Here is a 19,985-nt window from a genome sequence, read left to right as displayed (position 1 = left end):
TCCTATTCACTGGACTGTGCTGTCACCCAAAGCCACAGTAAATTTAACTACTGGTAGAGACAAAAGTTCAGTTTTTCATCATGCCTGCCATGTATAACGCATGAACATCATATCCTTTCTGCCTTGGCGAATTAACTCACTTTCCTTTAGTGAGATTTCTACTCTTTCAGCTTTCCCAATGCCTACAAAACCAAAACTGCTCCTGGAGTTGGATGTTGATATACTGCCACAACCTGCTATCATGCCACCCCGCAGAGACTGAATACTATTATTGTAAACAAGCACAAAAAAACAAACAAAAAAAAACCCACACCTGTGAGAGGAGCAGATCTAAAGCAACACCTACAGAAGAAATAGCCTTTATAAATAATCTCAGAGTGGAGGGAATTTCTGTAACAAGTAGATGTAATTTATCAGAAGTTTCTTTGGTGGTGCATTATATTTTATTATGGTGCACAATTCAGAAAAAAATACATTGAACTTTTGCACACTGTCATATTTTTGTCTGAATCAAGACTTTAGTATTAGCCATGTAGTCTGTTTATTAGCCTTTAACATACCATTATTGGTTATGTTCTCCACTGTTCTTGTCTGGTGTATATTTCTCTACAGATACAGGATATAGTTGTGAAAAATGTATTTTATGTGCATACTGTATATTTCTAAAGATACATGTGCCAGCCAATACCCTTTTAATGGTATGAACTTTAATTTCACAGATGAAAGAACTTGGTGTCATTGTGTACAACTGCAGTTGCCTCGTCCTAGATTTACAAAGGATATTTGCCTTGTATAGCTCATTAAAATACAAGAATAAAGTGCCTCCAAGTTGGTCTAAGAGATTGTATGGGGTGTATGATACCCAAAATAAACTGATGCTGCAGCTGAATGAGACAAAATCAGAAGTCTTTGTGTCGGTGAGTTCTTAAGAGAATGTCTGTTCTTTGCCTGTTTATGGGGGGGGGGGAGAAATATTATGTAACACTTGAGTTTTATTGGGACCCAGAAATTTGGCTTCAGTTGAACCTTCTATTACAACATTGTCTTTACTGCGTAACTGAATAGAGACATTGGGTTAGTCTGGTGTTTAATACCATACATGTAAAATATCACATGTCTTTTCACACACACAAAAAGACAGAACACAAGTTTACAGAACACGTGAATAGCTACCATGATGCTGCTTACTGCCTGACAGCAGCTCACTTCTGAAAGAGTCATCTCTACGCGTGCTCCAGCGCTCTTGTGTACCCAATGTTCTCTACGTATAACCTTTCCGCTTTTAGGTTTTTAACACCCTGGAAGCATTCCTATTCAGGAAAGCACTTAAGTCCTTGAGAAATAATGGAACTTAAGCACATGCTCAAGTACTTCTCTGAAATGTGGCCTAACAAGAATATACGTACCAGGACTTTTCATTAACCAAGAGAAGCTGTTGAAATTGAGAGTCATGGCAGTAACTGAAACTGAGCTACAGAAAAAGTACCATAGTTACCAACTGTGCACGGGAAATCTTTGGTTGCTGACAGACTGGATCACTTTCTCCTCAGGGGAGAAAATAACCATTTCAATAGGTTTATTGTTTGTGGGGAAAATCTGTAACCAAATGTGGAGAAATGCATAGTTTTTTCCCCACTTTTCACATTACACGACGCAAAGAATAGTAAATTCACTCTGATTTTCATGACATTTTAACTATATGTGGAGCACTGTCATGAACGTAGAGCTTTGAAAATTAATTTTTGTATTATTACTCTTTCCTTGTACTGTAATTCTCAATATTGTTTCTTAAAGGCAAGGAACAACAGGAGAGCCCTCATGTCGCTAACTTATTACCTGTACGTTTCAGCTTAGCAAAGAATTTGTAGCTAAATGGATTAATTTTGTATCTAATATTTTAATTATAGCTAGTCCAAATCCTGTTACATTTTTACTAAAGTTAGAGCCCAGTATCTGTTTTTTGCAATGTGACTTTTGGTTGATTAATTATCATAATCATCTTATTAACGTAGCGCTTCTTCTACATCCCCATGAATGCATTCAGAGTGCTATATAACAACAGAAACTTTTATTTATAGATCATTTAAATATCTCCAACATCGAAACAACTAAAACTGGTTGAGAAAGCCCAGTACGAATAGGAGAGGAGGGGAAAGGGATAGGAGAAAGTTAAAAGACCCAGCATATTAAAAAGCTGTTTTTTAATGGGGAGAAATGGACTGAGATGGAAGAATAGAATGCACTCTTGGATTCCCCACAGCAAATGCATGATTCCCTGTCCACCTAATGTGCAATGGTTGAATCCCTGAAAGGTACCTGGTATGTGAGCGCATATACCTATTGAGAAGATGCTCAAGGAAGATCTCAAACAGAGCCAGGGACTACGCCATTAAGGACTTTAAAAACACCACCACCAAGTTAGTCAGTCTGAGACTTTATAAGCAGATGTAGCGTGGGTGTAATACGATTTTAGTTGTTCAAACCAATTTGCAAACCTGCTGCCCCATTCTGAACAAATGGTGAGTCCTGGTGAAATCCTTTCTTGGAGGAGAATACAGTAATGAGCAGTAGTCACAGAGAATGTATTGCTATTACGAGGTTCTCATAGGGCAAAGAATGACACACCCTGAGCAAGTGGGGGGAAAGATACCTTTCATACCACATTTAGCATGGTCGTGAGTGAAAGTGATGCCAACCGTTTCCAAACAAGTCCTCTTGATAAATGCATGCATGAAAGAAGAGAGCACATCCTCATGCTGCAATCCTTAACCCACCAGCGACTCTCCCCTCTCCCACGAGCGAATCCACTCCAACGCGCCCAGCTGCCGTATCATACCAGCATTCCTCCTGGGTGGAGACTAAACATGTAGGGCCAATAGGGCAATTATATATCACCAGCTAACTGTCCTCAGTTTTGAAATGACCTCTGCAAGAGGCCTTATATACACTGAAGAAAATGGGAGCTAGGATAGACCTACAATGGATATTGCACTTCAGTTTTCTCAGTGAGACCCCATAATTGATACTTACCATCTAGTTTTGACTTGAACCATGGAAGGGTAGTTCTACACCACCTCACCTTCCTTCCCTCCCCCATCCACTGTGCTGCAGTTTCTCCTGATAAATCTTCTTTTCCTCATGTTTGCTTTTTTTCCTATACCACAATGTTGTCCAGGAAGTGGGAATGCGAAGGAAAGAAAGATGCGGTTTCCAAAATCAGATTCTTCCCTTCTTGAAAACAGGATTTTCAATATATCATTTCTCGCACCAGGCATCTCAAGGTCTAAGAAAGGAACTGCAGAAGTATTCTATAGCCCGTTGAAAGGGGACACAGAGAAGTTATGCTATTAGTGTCTAGTTATCCAAGCTGGAATTTGGCCAGGGCAGCAATCCTAATCCTGGGGGAAAAAATGCCCTGGGATCTTTAATGACCACAGTTGGTCAGAAATTTATTTGTATGTCTCTCCTGTAATCATGTTAACAATGTCGTAATGGACAATTTGCATTTCATATCTGTGCACAGACATGAATGTTAGTGATAGTTTTACAATGTTTTTTTTTTGCAACGGTGACAATGATGGGAATATAGGACGTCCAACATATACCCTTTCCTGTGGAAAATAAACGTGGTAGACAAGTCTATTACCTTTACTCTCCCAATTTACGCTGGACTCAAAATGCCTCTGGATCAACAATAGTTATCAAACTGCTTACAAGAGAGATTGCAGCAGCTCTGGATTCTGTAGCTAGTTTGTCTTTTTGCTGTTAACTTGTACCCCTGAGCATTTCTAGAGAGAAAATAGTTGGTTATCTTTGGAGTAAATCAAATTGTGTATACAATATCCTGAGAAAACAGATTCATATAATAGAAATAAATCACCTAAGTGATATTTTTTTATTTTTTACCTTGCTTCCTGAATCTAAATTCATTGTCTTAAAAATTCTTCTCTTCCAATCTTTCTTGCTGTGTAAGATCTGAACATCACAGTAAATCAATGATTCTCCATTCAGGAATCCTTATGGTACAGTTGCTTAGCAACAGTACAGTCTTCCTGAGTGGCTGAGAGAGACAAAAGAAAATGCAGTTGCTTTTTTTGAGGATTCGGGGCTCAGTCCTGGGAGAGCATGGATACTCTCAACTGCCAATGATTTTAATTACTCTATTATGTATTTTTTTATTATTAAAATAACACTTAGGAACACCAATCAAGGACCAGGGCCCCATTGTGCTTGTTACTGTACTGACAAATAAAGAAGAAAGACTCTGTACCAGACAGACCACAGTAGATTAGTTGTCAGGATGCAACATGTGGACAAAGCAGACAAAGAGAGTGGGGGAAGGTAGGAAGATGAGGTAACAAAATAAAGAGTTTAGCATGTTCCCCACTTGTCTAAGCAGTGCCTGATGATTTGTAGACAACATGAATGAGGGAGGTTTTAAAGGTTAGACCCTTGTTAGACCTTTCACCAACAGTGATTTTCTTAGCAATGTGTTACCTGGCATGAAACAGTAAATAGGTTAAGGTTATAAACACTAATTCATAACATTTATGAATGATGTGCCCTGTTAGTGTTGTCGCCAGGATACATCTACTACTTTGTAACGTAACCAGTACTGTGAATCTTTAAAGCATAATCCTGTGATGTGTCATGTAACACCTTCCTCTCAAGTAGAGCTACTTTGATAGCAATGGCTATTTTCACGATTGACCCCTTTGAAAATCTTTCTATACAGCTATAATTCTGTGTAATGCTCAAACCGCATTTAGGTATCTGATTACCCCTTTGCACCTTTGAAATTACAGCTGTATAGTTTAACATACCAGTGGTTAATATTCTCCACTAAATTTTGTAATTTTATTTGCAAATCTCACCTCGAGATGACAAAGAAACACCTCTCCTTTTACTTTAAGTGTAACATTTGACCTTTTGTCTTCACAGAATTCTCCCAAACTCTTTTGTCCAAAAGACAGAGTCTTGGATATTGAAGCTATCTACAATGTTATAGATGATGCCAAACAGTTTGTTTATATAGCTGTCATGGATTACCTCCCTATTGTCTTTGACACAAATGCTAAAAGGTTAGTGAGTGTCCACAATGTATTAGCACATTGCTGCAATGAGAGAAAGCTCTTGCTGGTGAAAATAAATCAGCAGGCATTTAGTTACTCGTTATGGATCAATTTCTTAGGGCCCAATTCTGCTCTCATTGAAATCAATGAGAGTTCTACCATTGACTTAGCTGGGAGCAGAATTGGGACCTAAGACGGAATTTCCAAGTTCTGGGTTCTAAGCTGTGGATCACCCTATTGAAGGAGATCAGAATGTGTCTAGTCTGACCATCTACGAGTGAGGTGACAGATCCAGGAGAACAACAATAGAACTCACTTTTGTTTCCTATGTTACTGTATTCAGCACCTAGATACAATGGCTATTGGCACTTTATGAATACCAGATAGTGTCTGTGTGTATGAAAGAGAGAGAACATATTGAAGGATCTAATACACAGTGTGGAAACTGTCATAATTTTATTTTAAAAAACAGACCTTTTTAAACTCAGCATAGATTGCACTTCCACCAATATTACATTATAGCTAGCTCATAGCAAAAAAAAGTCAAAAAAGTTTATGCACAATGTATTTATGGCCTAGATTTACAAAAGTGCTCAGGACCTACAACTGGAGCCAAATCTTAATAAAATTATTCAGCTTCCCCTCCCCTCAGTTGGAGCTGAATAAGTGGCTAAATTGAGAACTACCAAGTATCCAGTAGCTCCCATTGCACTCAGAGGAAGGTGCTGGGAGCTGAGCCTTTTGGATATCTGGCCACTTAAATCAGGCGCCTTAATGATGGTTGCTGGCTCTTTTGAAAATCTATATTTATGCCTTTTTCACCCTTGCATAATTGAAAAAAAGGGGGGGGGGGGGGTTATGTGTAACCCTTCCAAAACCTGAGACCAGACGTGAGACCTTTGAGACCCACAAGAACATTTTTGGAGAAAGTTACTGTCTAAAGCTATACTAGTGGTTTAAAATGGAATAGATTTTTTGTAACTTTAATTGTAGTGTTGCTCTGTTAGGGAGAAGGCAAGGATTTTCCCCACTCTATAGAGGAACCAGCTGATCTGTCCCCCTATCCTGATTAATTCAGAGATCCATGTGGCTTGAGGCATAGGACCACCTACACAGAGAGGTCCCTTGCAGTTTTATTGGCAGCATGGCTTTAAACTTAATGCACTGCCATAGCTTCCCCATTGGCATTATTCCCCCAGCCTCCCAATAAAGGAGTTTCTTTGGCAATCTCCCTGGATTGATGGTAGAAGGGAGCTGCACATCTCCCTTGGGTTTCTTGCCAGACTCTCTCACTTCTGGCCTGCTCCCTCTCCAGGAGTGGGATCTCTAGACCCATGTTGAGTGCTCTGGGCCAAGGACCGTAGGAATAGTGCCACAGAGACAGCTGTCACATTGGGGTAAGAATTCACCAACTCCCCAGGAATTGGACAGTGACGGTGGGAGAGAGACCGAGCCCTCGTGTGAGCAAACTCCCGTCCCACCCAAAGAATATAGGGACCCTGCTCTCGGGTATCTCTCTTTCTCTTTTTCCTCCCTTCCTCCCGGCAGGAACTTCTTGAGGTTATTATAATCCTAGGCCTAAGGTCCCAGAATAGGAGAGAGGCTGACAATCAGGGCTTTAAAAAGTAAGGAGTTGGCAGCTCCTTCTGCTTAAAACTGAGAGGAGTTCTTGCTCTCTCCCTGGCTTGGGTAAGCAGTGCATTCTGATAGCTCACCCTCTTCTTTGGAATTGCACATCCTATTCCAATCTACTTTAACACTGTTGATTACGTGCATCACTCCACGGGGTGTGGGAGGACTAGAAGTTCATTTTGAATGAGTCTTTGCATCCACGGGGGCAGCTCTGGAACCACCCACCCAGGGAGAGATCGGGCATACTAACTCACACAGGCCAGTAGGGCCTCACTGCCCCCAGGATTGGTTGGTTTTGTGTGAAGCAGGGTGATACAGTGGTAAGGGTCTAGCACAACTCTTCCTGCCACCTCAGTTTGATTCCTTAGACTGCAGACAAATGCTGTTCATGTTTTGTTTAGTTTTATTTAGTTTTCCCTAGTGGGGCTAGGTCTGCCTGGGTAAAAATCTAATTGATTGCTTTTTACCTGAATGTATTGTGTGCTTTCTCCACAGGTACTGGCCGTATTTGGATGGGAAGATAAGAGAAGCATTAGTGTTACGAAGCATTAAAGTCCGGCTCCTCATAAGTTTCTCAAAAGACACAGATCCCCTTACATTTAACTTTGTTTCATCTCTTAAAGCTATTTGTATTGAGGTTCCCAGCTGTAGTTTAAAAGTTGTAAGTATACACCATATTGGTTCAGAATGAGCCTAAGATGTTTTCAGTGCACAAAAATATATACTAACAATAAGTATATTAAGATTATCTGTGTTTCTGTGGAAACCTTAACATTTCATTGAAAACCACAAGAAATGCATAATTTTGGGCCAAATTTAGCCCTGGTGTACACATAACTCTTGACTTACTGCAATAGACTTTAGTGAACTAGTAGCAAGGGTAAATGCATCATTAACCCCAATTCAGTCCCCTTCTGCAAGTGAAATATTTTGTAGTATCCTGCACACTGTTCACTGTAATTTATGATCAATGTGGCCAAGTTACTAGATAGATTTCAGTGATGTGTTACACACCCTTACAAGTTTGAATTTGGTCCGCTTTTATAACAATTCCTTTCATTTTACTGTATTGATTCCTGAATGCTCTTCAGTTTTGGTAACAATTGTGCAGAATTTGGATCTCACATGGCAGTGGTAACAACATACATGCTATAATCATATAATGCACGTTCTTGGGGACAGGGACTCTCTCTGTTATTTGTTTGTACAGTGGCACTGTTCTGCTAAGCCAAACTGAGGAAGATAGTAATATTTATCACTTACATAGTGTGGTGTTTTTAATCTTCCGGAACTTTACAAACACTAACTAGTCCTAACACTCCCCCCTGTGAGATAGATCAGTATTATCCCCATTTTATACATATCAAAACTGAGGAAGAAAAGTTAAATGACTGTCCCATCACTCGGTGTGTCACAGCCAGGGTTAGGATTCAGGAGATCCGGGCTCCCAGTCCTGTGTTCAGAACACTAAATCTGGTCTCTCCTGGAGAAACGGAACCAAGTGAGTCACAGTTTTACGTCTTGTTTAAATTGAAGAGAATGTGCCATCACTGGACTGCTTATATGATTGTGGAATAAAGTGATCTGACTGTCAAATACACTAGCACCTTCTTCCTCTTTATCACAGTAAATAAAATAAATGCAGATTTTACATGGACATTATGCAGTTCATTCAAAGTTATGAACGCAGAACTATTACTTGGCCACATTGCACATGCAATGTATAAAGAAGTATTTAACACCACATGTGCTGCACTTCACAGTAGTGGGTAGAGTTATGATTGCTGTTGCATTAAATTTGACATAATTATTAATGAATTAAGATATTTATGAAATTCAGTGAACGATACTGGAAGTAAAAGAACAGTCCTCTCTGAGGCACCCATCCCATTTGAGAAAAATTGTCTGCTGAAGTTCTGATTTTTTTTTCAGTAATTCACATAAGATGGTTATTGTTAATTAGACTAATAGCTGATATGGAAGCTGGTTACGTACATCACTGAATGTATGTACTTTTGCACTCAGTAAATAAAGCCAACCAATACTAGATCCATTTTCCCTGTGAGGTCTGAATATACCAGTGTCAGACTTGATACGTTTTGGGCACAGTTAGCACAGCTCCCATTATTTTGAATTCCCCTTAAACCATAGGGAAAAGTTACCCCTGAGTTTTAAACATGCAGAAGGAAATTGGAGCAAATGAGAGCATTGGCAGTTTGGCACAAGGACAGTATTCAGTTCCATGACAGCTTTGGTATGGTGTTCATATGGCTCCCATGTGAATTACATACACCCAACTCACCTGTCTGAGGCAGAGCCTTCCTGCCTTTACGGATCAATCTTCCTCCATTCTCTTTTTTTATGTCCATCCTTAACTTTCCACAACTTAAGTTTTCTCAACTCCTTGCTCTAGTTCCATCCTCTCCTTCCACTCCTCAGGTAAAGCTCTCAAATAATGTAAATACAATAAAAACTAAAGAGAAAAGTAAAATAAAGTTCTCCAAGATAGGTTCAGGCATTAGTCATCAATGGCTGCAATTCCCATCCCAATCTGCATTGCCTCCATCTCTTCTTTCAGGTTTCACCTGAAATACATTTCTTCCCCGGGACATACAATTGCTACTCCTCTCCTCCAAAAGTCTTTTAAAACGAAATAACATAACAATTCCATTATTGAGCCCCACCCTGCTGTCACAGCAACACTCTTGACTATAGTAGCAAAGTTAAGAAAAAGGCTGAACCATTCGGAGAGTAGAAGTTTCTAGGAGCTAATGTTAGTTAACAGCCTACAGGTCTGTGAGACTGTTACACATGCAATTAGTATCAGTAATGTTGTGGAATCTTATTAGTACAGTTCTTTTAAATGTTATCTTTTCCAGTGCTCAGCCACTAAGTACTTAAGGGAAAATGTAGGTAATTTCTTTTTTTTGGAACAATTAGAGCACCGAATAATGTACAGTGTTTGTTAATTGGTATAGTTCCTGGGCTGGTATATTTCCTCTCTCTCTTAGAAAGACTAATATAGCCTTAGACTCTTTGCCTAAGCAGGACTCGCAGTAACAACCAAAGGAAAACTAAGTGCTGACTGCAGAACACCAGTATTAACATTGCACATCTTTTGTTTCACACATTGAATGATACTTGTACAGTAAGATGTAAAATTATGAACACAACAAGCAGGGATGGTTTTCTGTGATACGCTCCTTGTATATTATTGGTTTCTTATTCCTGGAGATAATACTATCTGAAACATATTGCATACAGACAATTTTCAGTCTGAAACACATATGGTAATGTAACTTTCAACACACTAATTACAACCCTCAGATTTAAACCCAGGTACTGAGATGGGATAAGAACTTCCAATTAGCTTTATGCTGTCCATCAAAAAGACTTTTGCATAGTGGGCGGTGTTACTGAATTTTAACTAATGACAGACTAACCTACAGAGGTTGTTTTGTTGTGATTGACATCCTAAAGCTCAGCCAAAGCTATCTGAGTTTATACTTCCTTAAATAATGCTTGCTTGCTTATTTCCTTTGTACATTTTTGTTTCTAGCCAGAATCAGAAAGGGTAACATTGTAGAAAAACGTTAAATAAAAAAAGATGGGGAAGAACAGTTAAACTTGAACTCTGGAAAAAATTGGTTTCCACTCAGTGTTCGTTTTGGATAAAGGTTCAGTTTGGTGGTTGTTTTATTTTGACTGGTTTTCCTGTCTGTCAGTCTGATATGACACTCTGATGCCCTGGGGTACATATTCTATTCAAAAGAATGAAGGAATTTAAACCCAAACTAAATCCCATGTAAAAAACTTACTGGGTGAGCCTACACCCTAAATTCTCAGTGTTGTAATGTGTATGTTACGTTTCAAGAATATTAGAGTTTAACTGTGAACTGAAGTTAGAAACCCAGAAAATTCAGAGTGAAGTTGCATCTACAAGAAAACCAAGCAGACTAGATGATCATAGTGATCCCTTCTGGCCTTATAATCTATGCAAATATGGAAATTTATAGTTAAGGTAACCATACTGCCTTAACTCTGCCCCCCATAGAAATGCCAGCTTCCCATGTCATCCTCCATACTGTTTGGGTTGAGCCTCTTCTGCCAACATAGCGCTATCCACACCAGCGATTTTGCCGATGTAACTTATGTTGGTCAAGTGTTTCCCCACTGCTGACTGACAAAAGTTTTACTGATAAAAGCGGTAGTGTAGACAAAGCCTAAGTCTCCATGAGGGGTATGGATTTAGGCCACACCCCTCTCCTCAATATTTCCTGCTGGCTAGTTTAAACAGCTCCCTGCCCAACATGTTCGATTTTGTGGATCCAATTCTTAGACACTCTGCATTCCACATGCATCGCAGAGGGAGCCTAGGCACCTAACTTGGGCTGTAGATTCCATTGTGTGGAAAGGTGCCCAGAAAAATGTATTGTCACATCCAAGTCCCTTCATGGATCTTGCCCATGGTAATTGTCTGACAGAGTGAAGCATAATAAAACCTTTTCCTAATCCCGAAATAACTCAAAAATGGCCAAATATAATTTTCCCACATGTAGACAAAAATTCACCTTTTGGATGAGCAACGAGGAGATTTAATCTCAGGTGGCAACATTTTTATTTTTACAGCTATAAACTCTTGCAATCGGCCTTTAAAGGAGAAATGCCTCCTCAGCCCAAAATAGATCATTGCTAATGCAGTGCTTTAACTGATGGTGTGCATTGGAGGATTTAGTGTGTGGTACTGAATGCCTTTGAACAACTGACTTGTTTCAGTAACAAAGTTCCAGTTGCATTATTGCTTTTGTGAGAGGAGAGAGCTTCTGCGAACAATAGCCAGGATGTCAAAGAGTTAATGAGTTATCTGCTTCGCTTGAAGTACGCATTACATTTTCAAGCCATCTATGTTTGTCCTGCTGGGTTCACACTTTCCAGCCCTGCCTGTGATGCTACACACAGTAACCTAATACAAGTTTTGTCCAATTCAGCCAGACTGGCTGAAAATATTTTAGTAATTTGGCATTAAGATACTACCTTGATGGCTGATCTCAGGAAGAGCCCACAATCTGCATGTGAAAAGAGGCCAGTTATTTTATCTTAAGTAACATATCTTAAGTAACATAACATTACTTTATCTTAAGTAACATGCAAGGAAACAAAAAGCAAAACAAAATCACCTGGCATTCAGACCTTGTCATTTGGAAAGATAAAATATCCATTTGCTTTTCTTCATGAAATCATCTTTACGATAGCACTTGTGTTCACATAATGGGATGTGCAGACCTTAGAAGCATTAAAATGAGTTAACTCAAGATATTGCTATGTACGTTGATAAATGCACTGTCTTGGGCCAAGGTTGTATCAGTTAAAGAATCATTGTGGCTGCTCTCCCATTCAGCTCCTCCTTTGTTGTGCAAAGTAAAACCCAAGCCTGGTTTTTGGGGGTTTTTTTGTTTGTTTTTTTGGGTGGGATGGGGGGAGGGTGTTTTGTTTTTTAACCCAAAAGCTCAAAGCAGTTCCATCAGCCTATGGACTTCAAGGATGCAGCTTCCCCTCCCTTGTAGGTGGTAAAGTAGAGACAGTATGGTACAGACACAGGTTGCTCAGTATCAACTCTGTTTTCAACAGGATAGACTGTCTCTGGATCAAACCCTCCTTTATTCTCTTGGCCTGGGAGTACCCCCATCTCAATGATCTCATCGCAAAATGACCTTGCCTGCCCCTCAAAGATTGCTGAAACTTTGCTGAAACCATCATCTGTGCTTCCTTTCCATCTGAGGTTGAGAAGGAATTTTCTAGTGGATTCCTCTTCAGAATATCTTAGACCCGTTCAGAACCAAGTCATGGTTCTCTGGCCATAGTGTGAATAGTTTCCCCCCCACACATAAGCTGTATCACTCGAACCCTGCCTCTCAATCCTTTTACTACATGTGTACCTCCCCAGTTAATGATACTTGACCATTTTCTTGGTCTGAAGAAATTAAGGTTTGATTTGATCTGTATCAGGCCTGGCCATAGCTAGTATAACCTCTTGTGTCCTGTATTTGTCCCCAAAGCTATCTACCTAAAGGACTCCTTGACAGAACCAAAGATATTGGATATTGCTTTATCATCTTTTATTATTGTCATATTGAAGTATTAGAGAGACATGGTGGGTGAGGTAATATCTTTTATTTGACCAACTTCTTCCTCCGACATGTGTGGCTCAAAAGCTCGTCTCTCTCATCGCTCTTTGATCCAATGAAAGATATTACTTCACCCACCCTGTGTCTCTAATATCCTGGGACCGACACAGCTACAACAACAGTTCACACTATAGTGAAGTACGGCAGATAATTTCTAGAACCTTGCTCGGTACAAATATTGCTGAAGTATCTGCTATCGCTGGTCAGGCTTCAGGTATCATCTTTAAAGGTTCATCTGGCAGCTAATTGCAAGATCCTTCACAGTGCAGAGGACTTTATGATCATTGTTTAAATCATTTAAATATTTTCTTCATCTGTATGTTCTGGTGAAATCTATTGTGACTTCTAGGGATCTTAATCTGGCCGTTAGCTCAGAGGTGGCACCAAGCATTCTCTCTACCAGGTGCTTGGCTGACTGGTGCTTGCCCACATGCTCAGGGTCTAATTCAGGGATCTCAAACTGAAATCACCACGAGGGTCACATGACGACTAGTACATTGGCCCGAGGGCTGCATCACTGACACCTTTTCATATAAAGGTACAAAAGGCCCCCCGCCTGGTGCCCCCGCCCCCCCCACTCCACCCCTTCCATGAGGCTCCGCCTCTTCCCACCCCTTCCCCGCCCCCATTCCAACCCCTTCCCCAAAGTCCCCACCCTAATTCCACCCCCTCCCTGCCCCTATTCCAACCCCTTCCCCAAATCCCTGCCCCTGCCCTGCCTCTTCTCTGCCTCCTCCCCCGAGTGCGTGGCTCCCCGCTCCTTCCCCCTTCCCACCGGAAAGCGCTAAGTGCTGCCAAACAGCTGTTTGGCGGTGGGAAGCGCCTGGAGGTAGGCAGAGGAGTGGGGACACTGCGCGCTGGGGGGGCGGCGGGTGAGGGGAGCTTAGCGGCCACAGGAAATAACACCGGGAGGGGTGGGGGGTGCGCAGGGAGCTTGGCAGGCCACGGCAAAGAACTCCGTGGGCCGTGTGTTTGAGACCCCTGGTCTAACTGATTGCCATATGTGGGGTTGGGAAGGAATTTCCCCCTGAAACAGATTGGCAGTGAACTTGGAGTGGGGGGAGGGGTTGCCTTCTTCTGCAGTGTGTGGGTGAGGGTCACTTGTCATGATTATCTGACTGTATCTCACTTATTTCCTTGTCACTGTGGGAGCCTTGAGCACTGTGCACCTCTGTCCCTCCTGTTTTCTCCCTGTGGCAAGTAATAGTCTCCTGAGGGTTGTACTACTTTGGTCTAATTTCGGTTGTTGGGGTTTAGTGTGTGGGTGTCTGGTGGTGCTGGTGACCCATTCTGTCCTTAAACTCTGACTTGATGACTCTACAGAGACTGATTCCATTTGTAACCCCATGGAGGGATGGTTCTTTGTATGAATGCAGCACACATATAAACACTACAGAGCAGTAACCTTAGTTCAAATGAACTGTTTTGCTCCCTGATTCGCTTTTCTTCTTTCCATGAAAGTATTCATGGCCATCCGCTTATCACTGGGGGTACATCCAAGTGTACCTGATACTGTATATTCAGAATTGAGTGCACAATTTTGGCATGATGTACCGTGTTGAGTAGTAGCTACGTGGGTAATTTTGGCTCAAGTCACGCAGTATTTACAGTAAACAAATTCAGTACAAAACCTTTCATTTTTTTTATGAAACACAAAGAAAGACATACATCTGTAACCAAAAACATTTTGCAGCTTTGAGGGGGGAAAAAAATAGAAAAATTCTCGGCAGTGTGCTAAAAATAGCTATTTGCCTCTCATCCAAAGCTACATATTTATTGAAGCCAAGTCTATCTATTTGAGCATGTGTTTTTGCAGTTTTAATGTACTAGAGATATTTACATTACAGTTTGCATAATAAATTTTGCAGTATTTGTTACCCTAACAAAAAGATTTCCATGAAAGTGGTTTTAACTGTTCTAGATACAATATTTTACATCCACACTTATGTAAAATGAGCTCCCCTCTCTATGGGCCTGATCCAAAACTAATTAATGTCAGTAGAAAGACCCCCATTGGTATCAGTGGGCTTTGGATCATGTTCTATAAACTCTTCATGGGAGCCATATATTTTGCTAGTTTACAAGTAAAAAGGGTTCTTTTTCTAGATTCTAGATCTGAATTTCAAGAGTCAAACTGGCTTCTCCCCTTCTCAGAGTCATCACAAGTAATAAAGATTCTGCAGGCTAACTTCTGTCCTGAGTTATAGGTACCTCTGCAAGGTCATTGACAATAGTATTAATGAGTAATTGTAAATGAGAGCTGTAAATAGAATGCACTTGTGGTACTTCCATAAAACTCACCCTTTCAGACATTTTCCCTTATTGTAAAATTAATGTATTTTTTTCTTGTTGTATGGAAAGTTTGACCTCTGCAAATTGCAGACTCACTCTTAAGAAGTTACTGAGATGGGCACATTGCCTGTTATAAACTATGACATATATAAGATAAAAATATTAATTCAGTTTATTGGCATGCCTGACAAACTGTATCCTGAGGCTGACTTCAAATTCTGTAGCCCCTTGATGAATGAGGAAATGAGAGTGAAACAAATTTCTGGCTCTCATCTTGTAGAAAAGGATGGATTTTGTGTTCACTCTTTTACATGCCATTGCATTGCTGCTATTATACCATAGCCACACACTTTGGATATGTTAATTTTTCTACTGGCTACCAAGACATATGTGATATCGAGAACAACAGTTTGGGTATAAAATAAAGTGTAGAGTTTTACAAGAATTAAACAATCTCCTATAAACCGAAGTTAGTTGTTGTATAAGACTAGCTCATTCTCAGTTTAAAATAGGGGGTGGGTTGTAATTTTTCTGTTTTTTCTTCTGCAAAGTTGTGGAGAGGAACTTTCATTTACCTGATTGTCTTTTTTCTTGACTGCAGAAATTTTTTGATCTTGAAGAGGAGAATGCTTGCTTTCTCAAAGAACAGAAGAATACGTCCCTTCCCAAATTAAATCGGAATAAATATATGGTGACCGATGGAGCTGCTTATATTGGTAAGTAATCCCACATCCCAGTCAGTTCTGATTAGTACATTATAGCTTTGGAGTCGAAAGTCTGAAATAACAATTGATTGTAAGCAGGGTATTAAGTAGCTAAAAACCCCATTCAGTGTCTTTGAAGATTGGACATTAAGTGGAAAATTCCTATTTTCAATACAAAGCTGTTTGTCAATGCTGGGGTAGAAGAGTTGAATTCCTTCCTTCCAATGGATTGTTTCCCAAGGGAAGTGGTTGTTTTTTGAATTAATAAGAGTAGCCTGAAAAAGCAACTATAGAATGTACTTCATGGAACAGTCCTGCATTGATTTAGGAATAGATTGGATGATCTAATGGATCGTGTCAATCTCTAATTTCTGTGAAGACTGACAAGCCTTACAATTTGCCATGTCATCACTATGTTTGGGATATCTTCATAAAGACAAGTTGCCACTCTACTCATCCTTTGCAATTTACCCCAGGGACACAGCCTGCATACTGTAGTGCTTGATTTCAGAATACTTGCATTGTACTGTACATGTTTTGGTTCATAATCTGAAGGCATTGTCCAGAAGGTAAGTGCATATTTAAACAATGTCTGTATGCAGCTAAGTGTAAACGTTCATTTTGATTAAAATATTTATTAAATGGAGTAGTAAAATTACCCTTTGGAAACTTGAAGCAAAAGCAAGCACTATAATCTATTTAGAATGGAAATTTTCGTTCTTGGATTTATTAACTCTCATGAGTAAAAATCTTTTACTTTTTAATTCATAGGCAATTTCCTCACTGCCTAAAAAATGCAGAGCACAGCTCAAGTAGCTGAGCTGAGAAAGGGGTAGATCGGTGAAATATCTTTCTCATTCAGGCACTTAGTAGTTGACTCATCTCCTGAAAGTCAACATCAACTGATTTGGCCTAGCTTGACATCCAAAATCCTGCCTGGGCCAGACTTGATGCAGGGCCTTGCCTGTTAAGTCCCGTCTTAAGGATACACATCTCTCAGTCATAAATACATACAAATTGCCGTACCCAAACCAAGCAGTGGTCCATCTAGTCTAGTATCCTATGGACTCTAACAGTGGCCAATACCAGATGCTCATACTTCAGAGGAAGGATCGGAAAACCCCACAATAGACATTCATGGAATAATATGCTCCTTAGGCCAAGTTTCTTCCTAATACCCATTCAATCGTGAAGATTTATATCCTTTATAAAACACTTCAGTTATTTCCTTTCATTTTTAAAATCTTTACTCTTATAATTCCAGCTATTCTCATTATCATATAAGCATCCACTCTTTTTTGAATCCTGCTAAGCTTTTGGCCTCAGTAACATCTTGTGATAATGATTTCCACAGACTACTTCTGTGTTTTGTGAAAAAAGTGTATCCTTTTAGTAGTTTTAAGTTGTCTGACTTTCAGTTTAATTGACTGTCCCCTTGTTCTTGTATTATAAGTAATGGTGAATAGAAGGGCCTGATCTCCCATCCTATACCTCTTTCCAGAGCTCATTCCCTTCTGTTTGGGTGAGTGTAAACATTACCATTTTCCCTATTTCCATTTACCTTTTTTGTACAAAAGGCATCGGGTTAGGCATAGCTGCTGTGGACTTGTTGATGTGCCAAGGATGATTAAACTAAATTAAATGATTACATTTTTTCAATTCAAGGATTTATGTCTATATACAGCACTCAGGGTCCTTTTGGCGACGGGTTCTCAACTTACGTTATTTAAAATTAAATGAATACACAAAGATGCAGTGTCCCATGTCTGGAGCTGGAATAAATTATTTTGACTTTTTCATAAAGGTCATTTGGTTTTTCTCCATGTGTTGGCATTATCAGAGATATGTGGACAGCAAGATGAGGTTATTTCTACATATAGTTGTTTCCAAAAGTGTGTTGTGTACTGCTATTCTGGTATAGTCTCTTCAAAGGCAAAATGTACAATATCCATCCTCTTCCTCTCACATGGAGGACCCTACTTGCAGCAGAACTGGTTCAATTCCACTGGGCAGGGTAAGGCAGGAATTGGGGTGTCCAGCCCCTGTGTGCAGTAGAGATCCTATCACTGTGGGCACTCTCTGTGTGAAGCCATCGCACCAGGGATTTGGGGTTGTAATGAGACATCCAGCAACCATTCCCCTCACACAAATGTCTGAGGAGTGCAGACATTGTGATGGCTCCTCCGCTCCACCTCTTCGATGAAGCTGTAGCCCCTAAAGAACTCCTGAGCATAAACCCATTTTCTTGGACTGTACACTGAATTGAAGATTCGGGCCAGTGTGTAGCGTGCCTTCTTTAAAATTGTCACGGTTACAAGACCATAGCTGAGGGTCAAAAGAACTAATGCTGTGTTGTAAACATTTCATCATAAATTCTTCGTCATGTGAAATGTCCTGTGTTCTGTCACTGTACCTTCACCCTCTCCCCTCACATTTGTAATGTCACTAAATCCTGTTGCTTTCTGTATAAGGTCAGCAAAATACACCCATTGCTCTCATTACCGAAGCCCTCTCTAGATCCTTATTATGTCTCACCTCGAGTACTGCAGCCGCTTCCTCTCTGGCCTCTTGCACACCTTTCTTACCCTCTTCAAACTATCCAAAATGATGTCCCCTAAATCATCATTCTTTTCTGCATCTCTGACCATGTCCAATTGCTCTTCAGATCCCTAGATCAAATTTCAGCTCCGTGCACTGAAGGTCCTACACAACATGGCTCCGTCTTCTACCACTCTGGTGTTTCTTTCCCACTGTCTTCACCCACTCCACCCTTCTCAAGCCACCCAACTAACTACACCATTGCGTCCATTTGCACTTACAACTGATAGGATTTAGAAAAAAACAAGAATCAAAAGTGCGTAAGGGATATAAACCTTCATGCTTCAGTGCATGAGCCATCCTCTAACTGAAGGATAAGGAAGAAACTTCCTTTATGGGCAAGTTATTCCATAATTGCCCACTTCAAAATTCTTGCATCTTTCTCTGACGTATCTCGTACTGGCCATTATCAGAGAAAAGATACTTGTCTGGATTCTAGCTAGATCACTGATGTAATCCAGTACAGCAACTCCTAAATTCCTATATCCTTTTCTGCACCTCCTCCTCTGCTGCTCCACACACCTGGAACTTCCTCCCCGACCCAATCCAAAATTCTTCCATCCTTCCTGAAAACACACTTCTTCACTCCGTCCATCCCCACTCCCTTAACATGTAGAAAATGATAAACAAAACAAAATATATAGAAATAATGAACCAAGATGCATGTTTAACATCCTTCAGCTACATTGCTTTTCAAGAGTTCGCCTTCCCCTCATCCTTCTCTTCTGTCTGTTGTCTTCTTAGATTTTAAGCTATTCTGATATGGACACTCTCTTGCTACCTGTCAGTAAAGAACCTAGCCCATACTTGGTTCTACACTGAGAATGAATAATAATATAATGGTTTTCAAACAATATAGATAGTAAACCATGGTGATAAAAATCAAGTCTTACTTGAACCAATTAACAGCACATAATCACAGAGATGATCATGCCGCTTTCATTGTTACATTGACTATAAACAAATGAAGGTTGATTGTGCGGTTAAGGATTAGATGTACTGGCATAGTTTGACATTAATTTACCCCGAATTCAGACATAGCATATGTGTACTTACACACAGTAAAGATAAATACTAATCACTGACTTTTCTATGCAATGAAAGGATTTTTAAGCTCAGCAGTAGCAGAAAGCCTGCCAAATAATCAGTGGGGCCACTGGATGATCGAGTTGCTGAAGGAGCACTCAAGGAACACAAGGCCATTGCAGAGAAGCTAAATTAATTCTTTGCATTGGTCTTCACTTCAGAGGATGTGAGGGAGATTCCCACACCTGAGACATTCTTTTCAGGTGACAAATCTGAGGAACTGTCCCAGATTGAGGTGTCAGTAGAGGAGGTTTTGGAACAAATTGATAAATTAAACAGAAATAAGTCACCAGGACTAGGTGGTATTCACCCAAGTGTTCTGAAGGAACTCGAATATGAAATCGCAGAACTACTAACTGTGGTATGTAACCTATCACTTAAATCAGCTTCTATACCAGATGACTGGGGGATAGCTA

At 40.2% G+C, this 19,985-nt stretch overlaps 1 protein-coding gene across 8 annotated transcripts in view; it reads left to right on the top strand.

Moving 5' to 3' along the window:
- The window catches only part of PLD5 (phospholipase D family member 5), a 270,448-nt gene that overhangs the window by 237,297 nt on the left and 13,166 nt on the right, over positions 1–19,985 (top strand). For all 8 annotated transcript variants that reach the window (XR_006289726.1, XM_043543331.1, XM_043543332.1 and 5 more), the window contains 4 exons: positions 720–917; positions 4,942–5,081; positions 7,200–7,365; positions 15,783–15,897. Coding sequence is in view for 7 of the 8 variants with exons in the window: in XM_043543331.1 (XP_043399266.1) it covers positions 720–917; positions 4,942–5,081; positions 7,200–7,365; positions 15,783–15,897 (619 nt within the window). In the remaining variant the exon portion in view is untranslated. The remainder of the gene's footprint in view (positions 1–719; positions 918–4,941; positions 5,082–7,199; positions 7,366–15,782; positions 15,898–19,985) is intronic.

The sequence above is a fragment of the Chelonia mydas genome, chromosome 3, assembly GCF_015237465.2.
Source record: "Chelonia mydas isolate rCheMyd1 chromosome 3, rCheMyd1.pri.v2, whole genome shotgun sequence".
NCBI lineage: Eukaryota > Metazoa > Chordata > Testudines > Cheloniidae > Chelonia > Chelonia mydas.
This window is presented reverse-complemented; position numbering and strand designations above follow the sequence as displayed.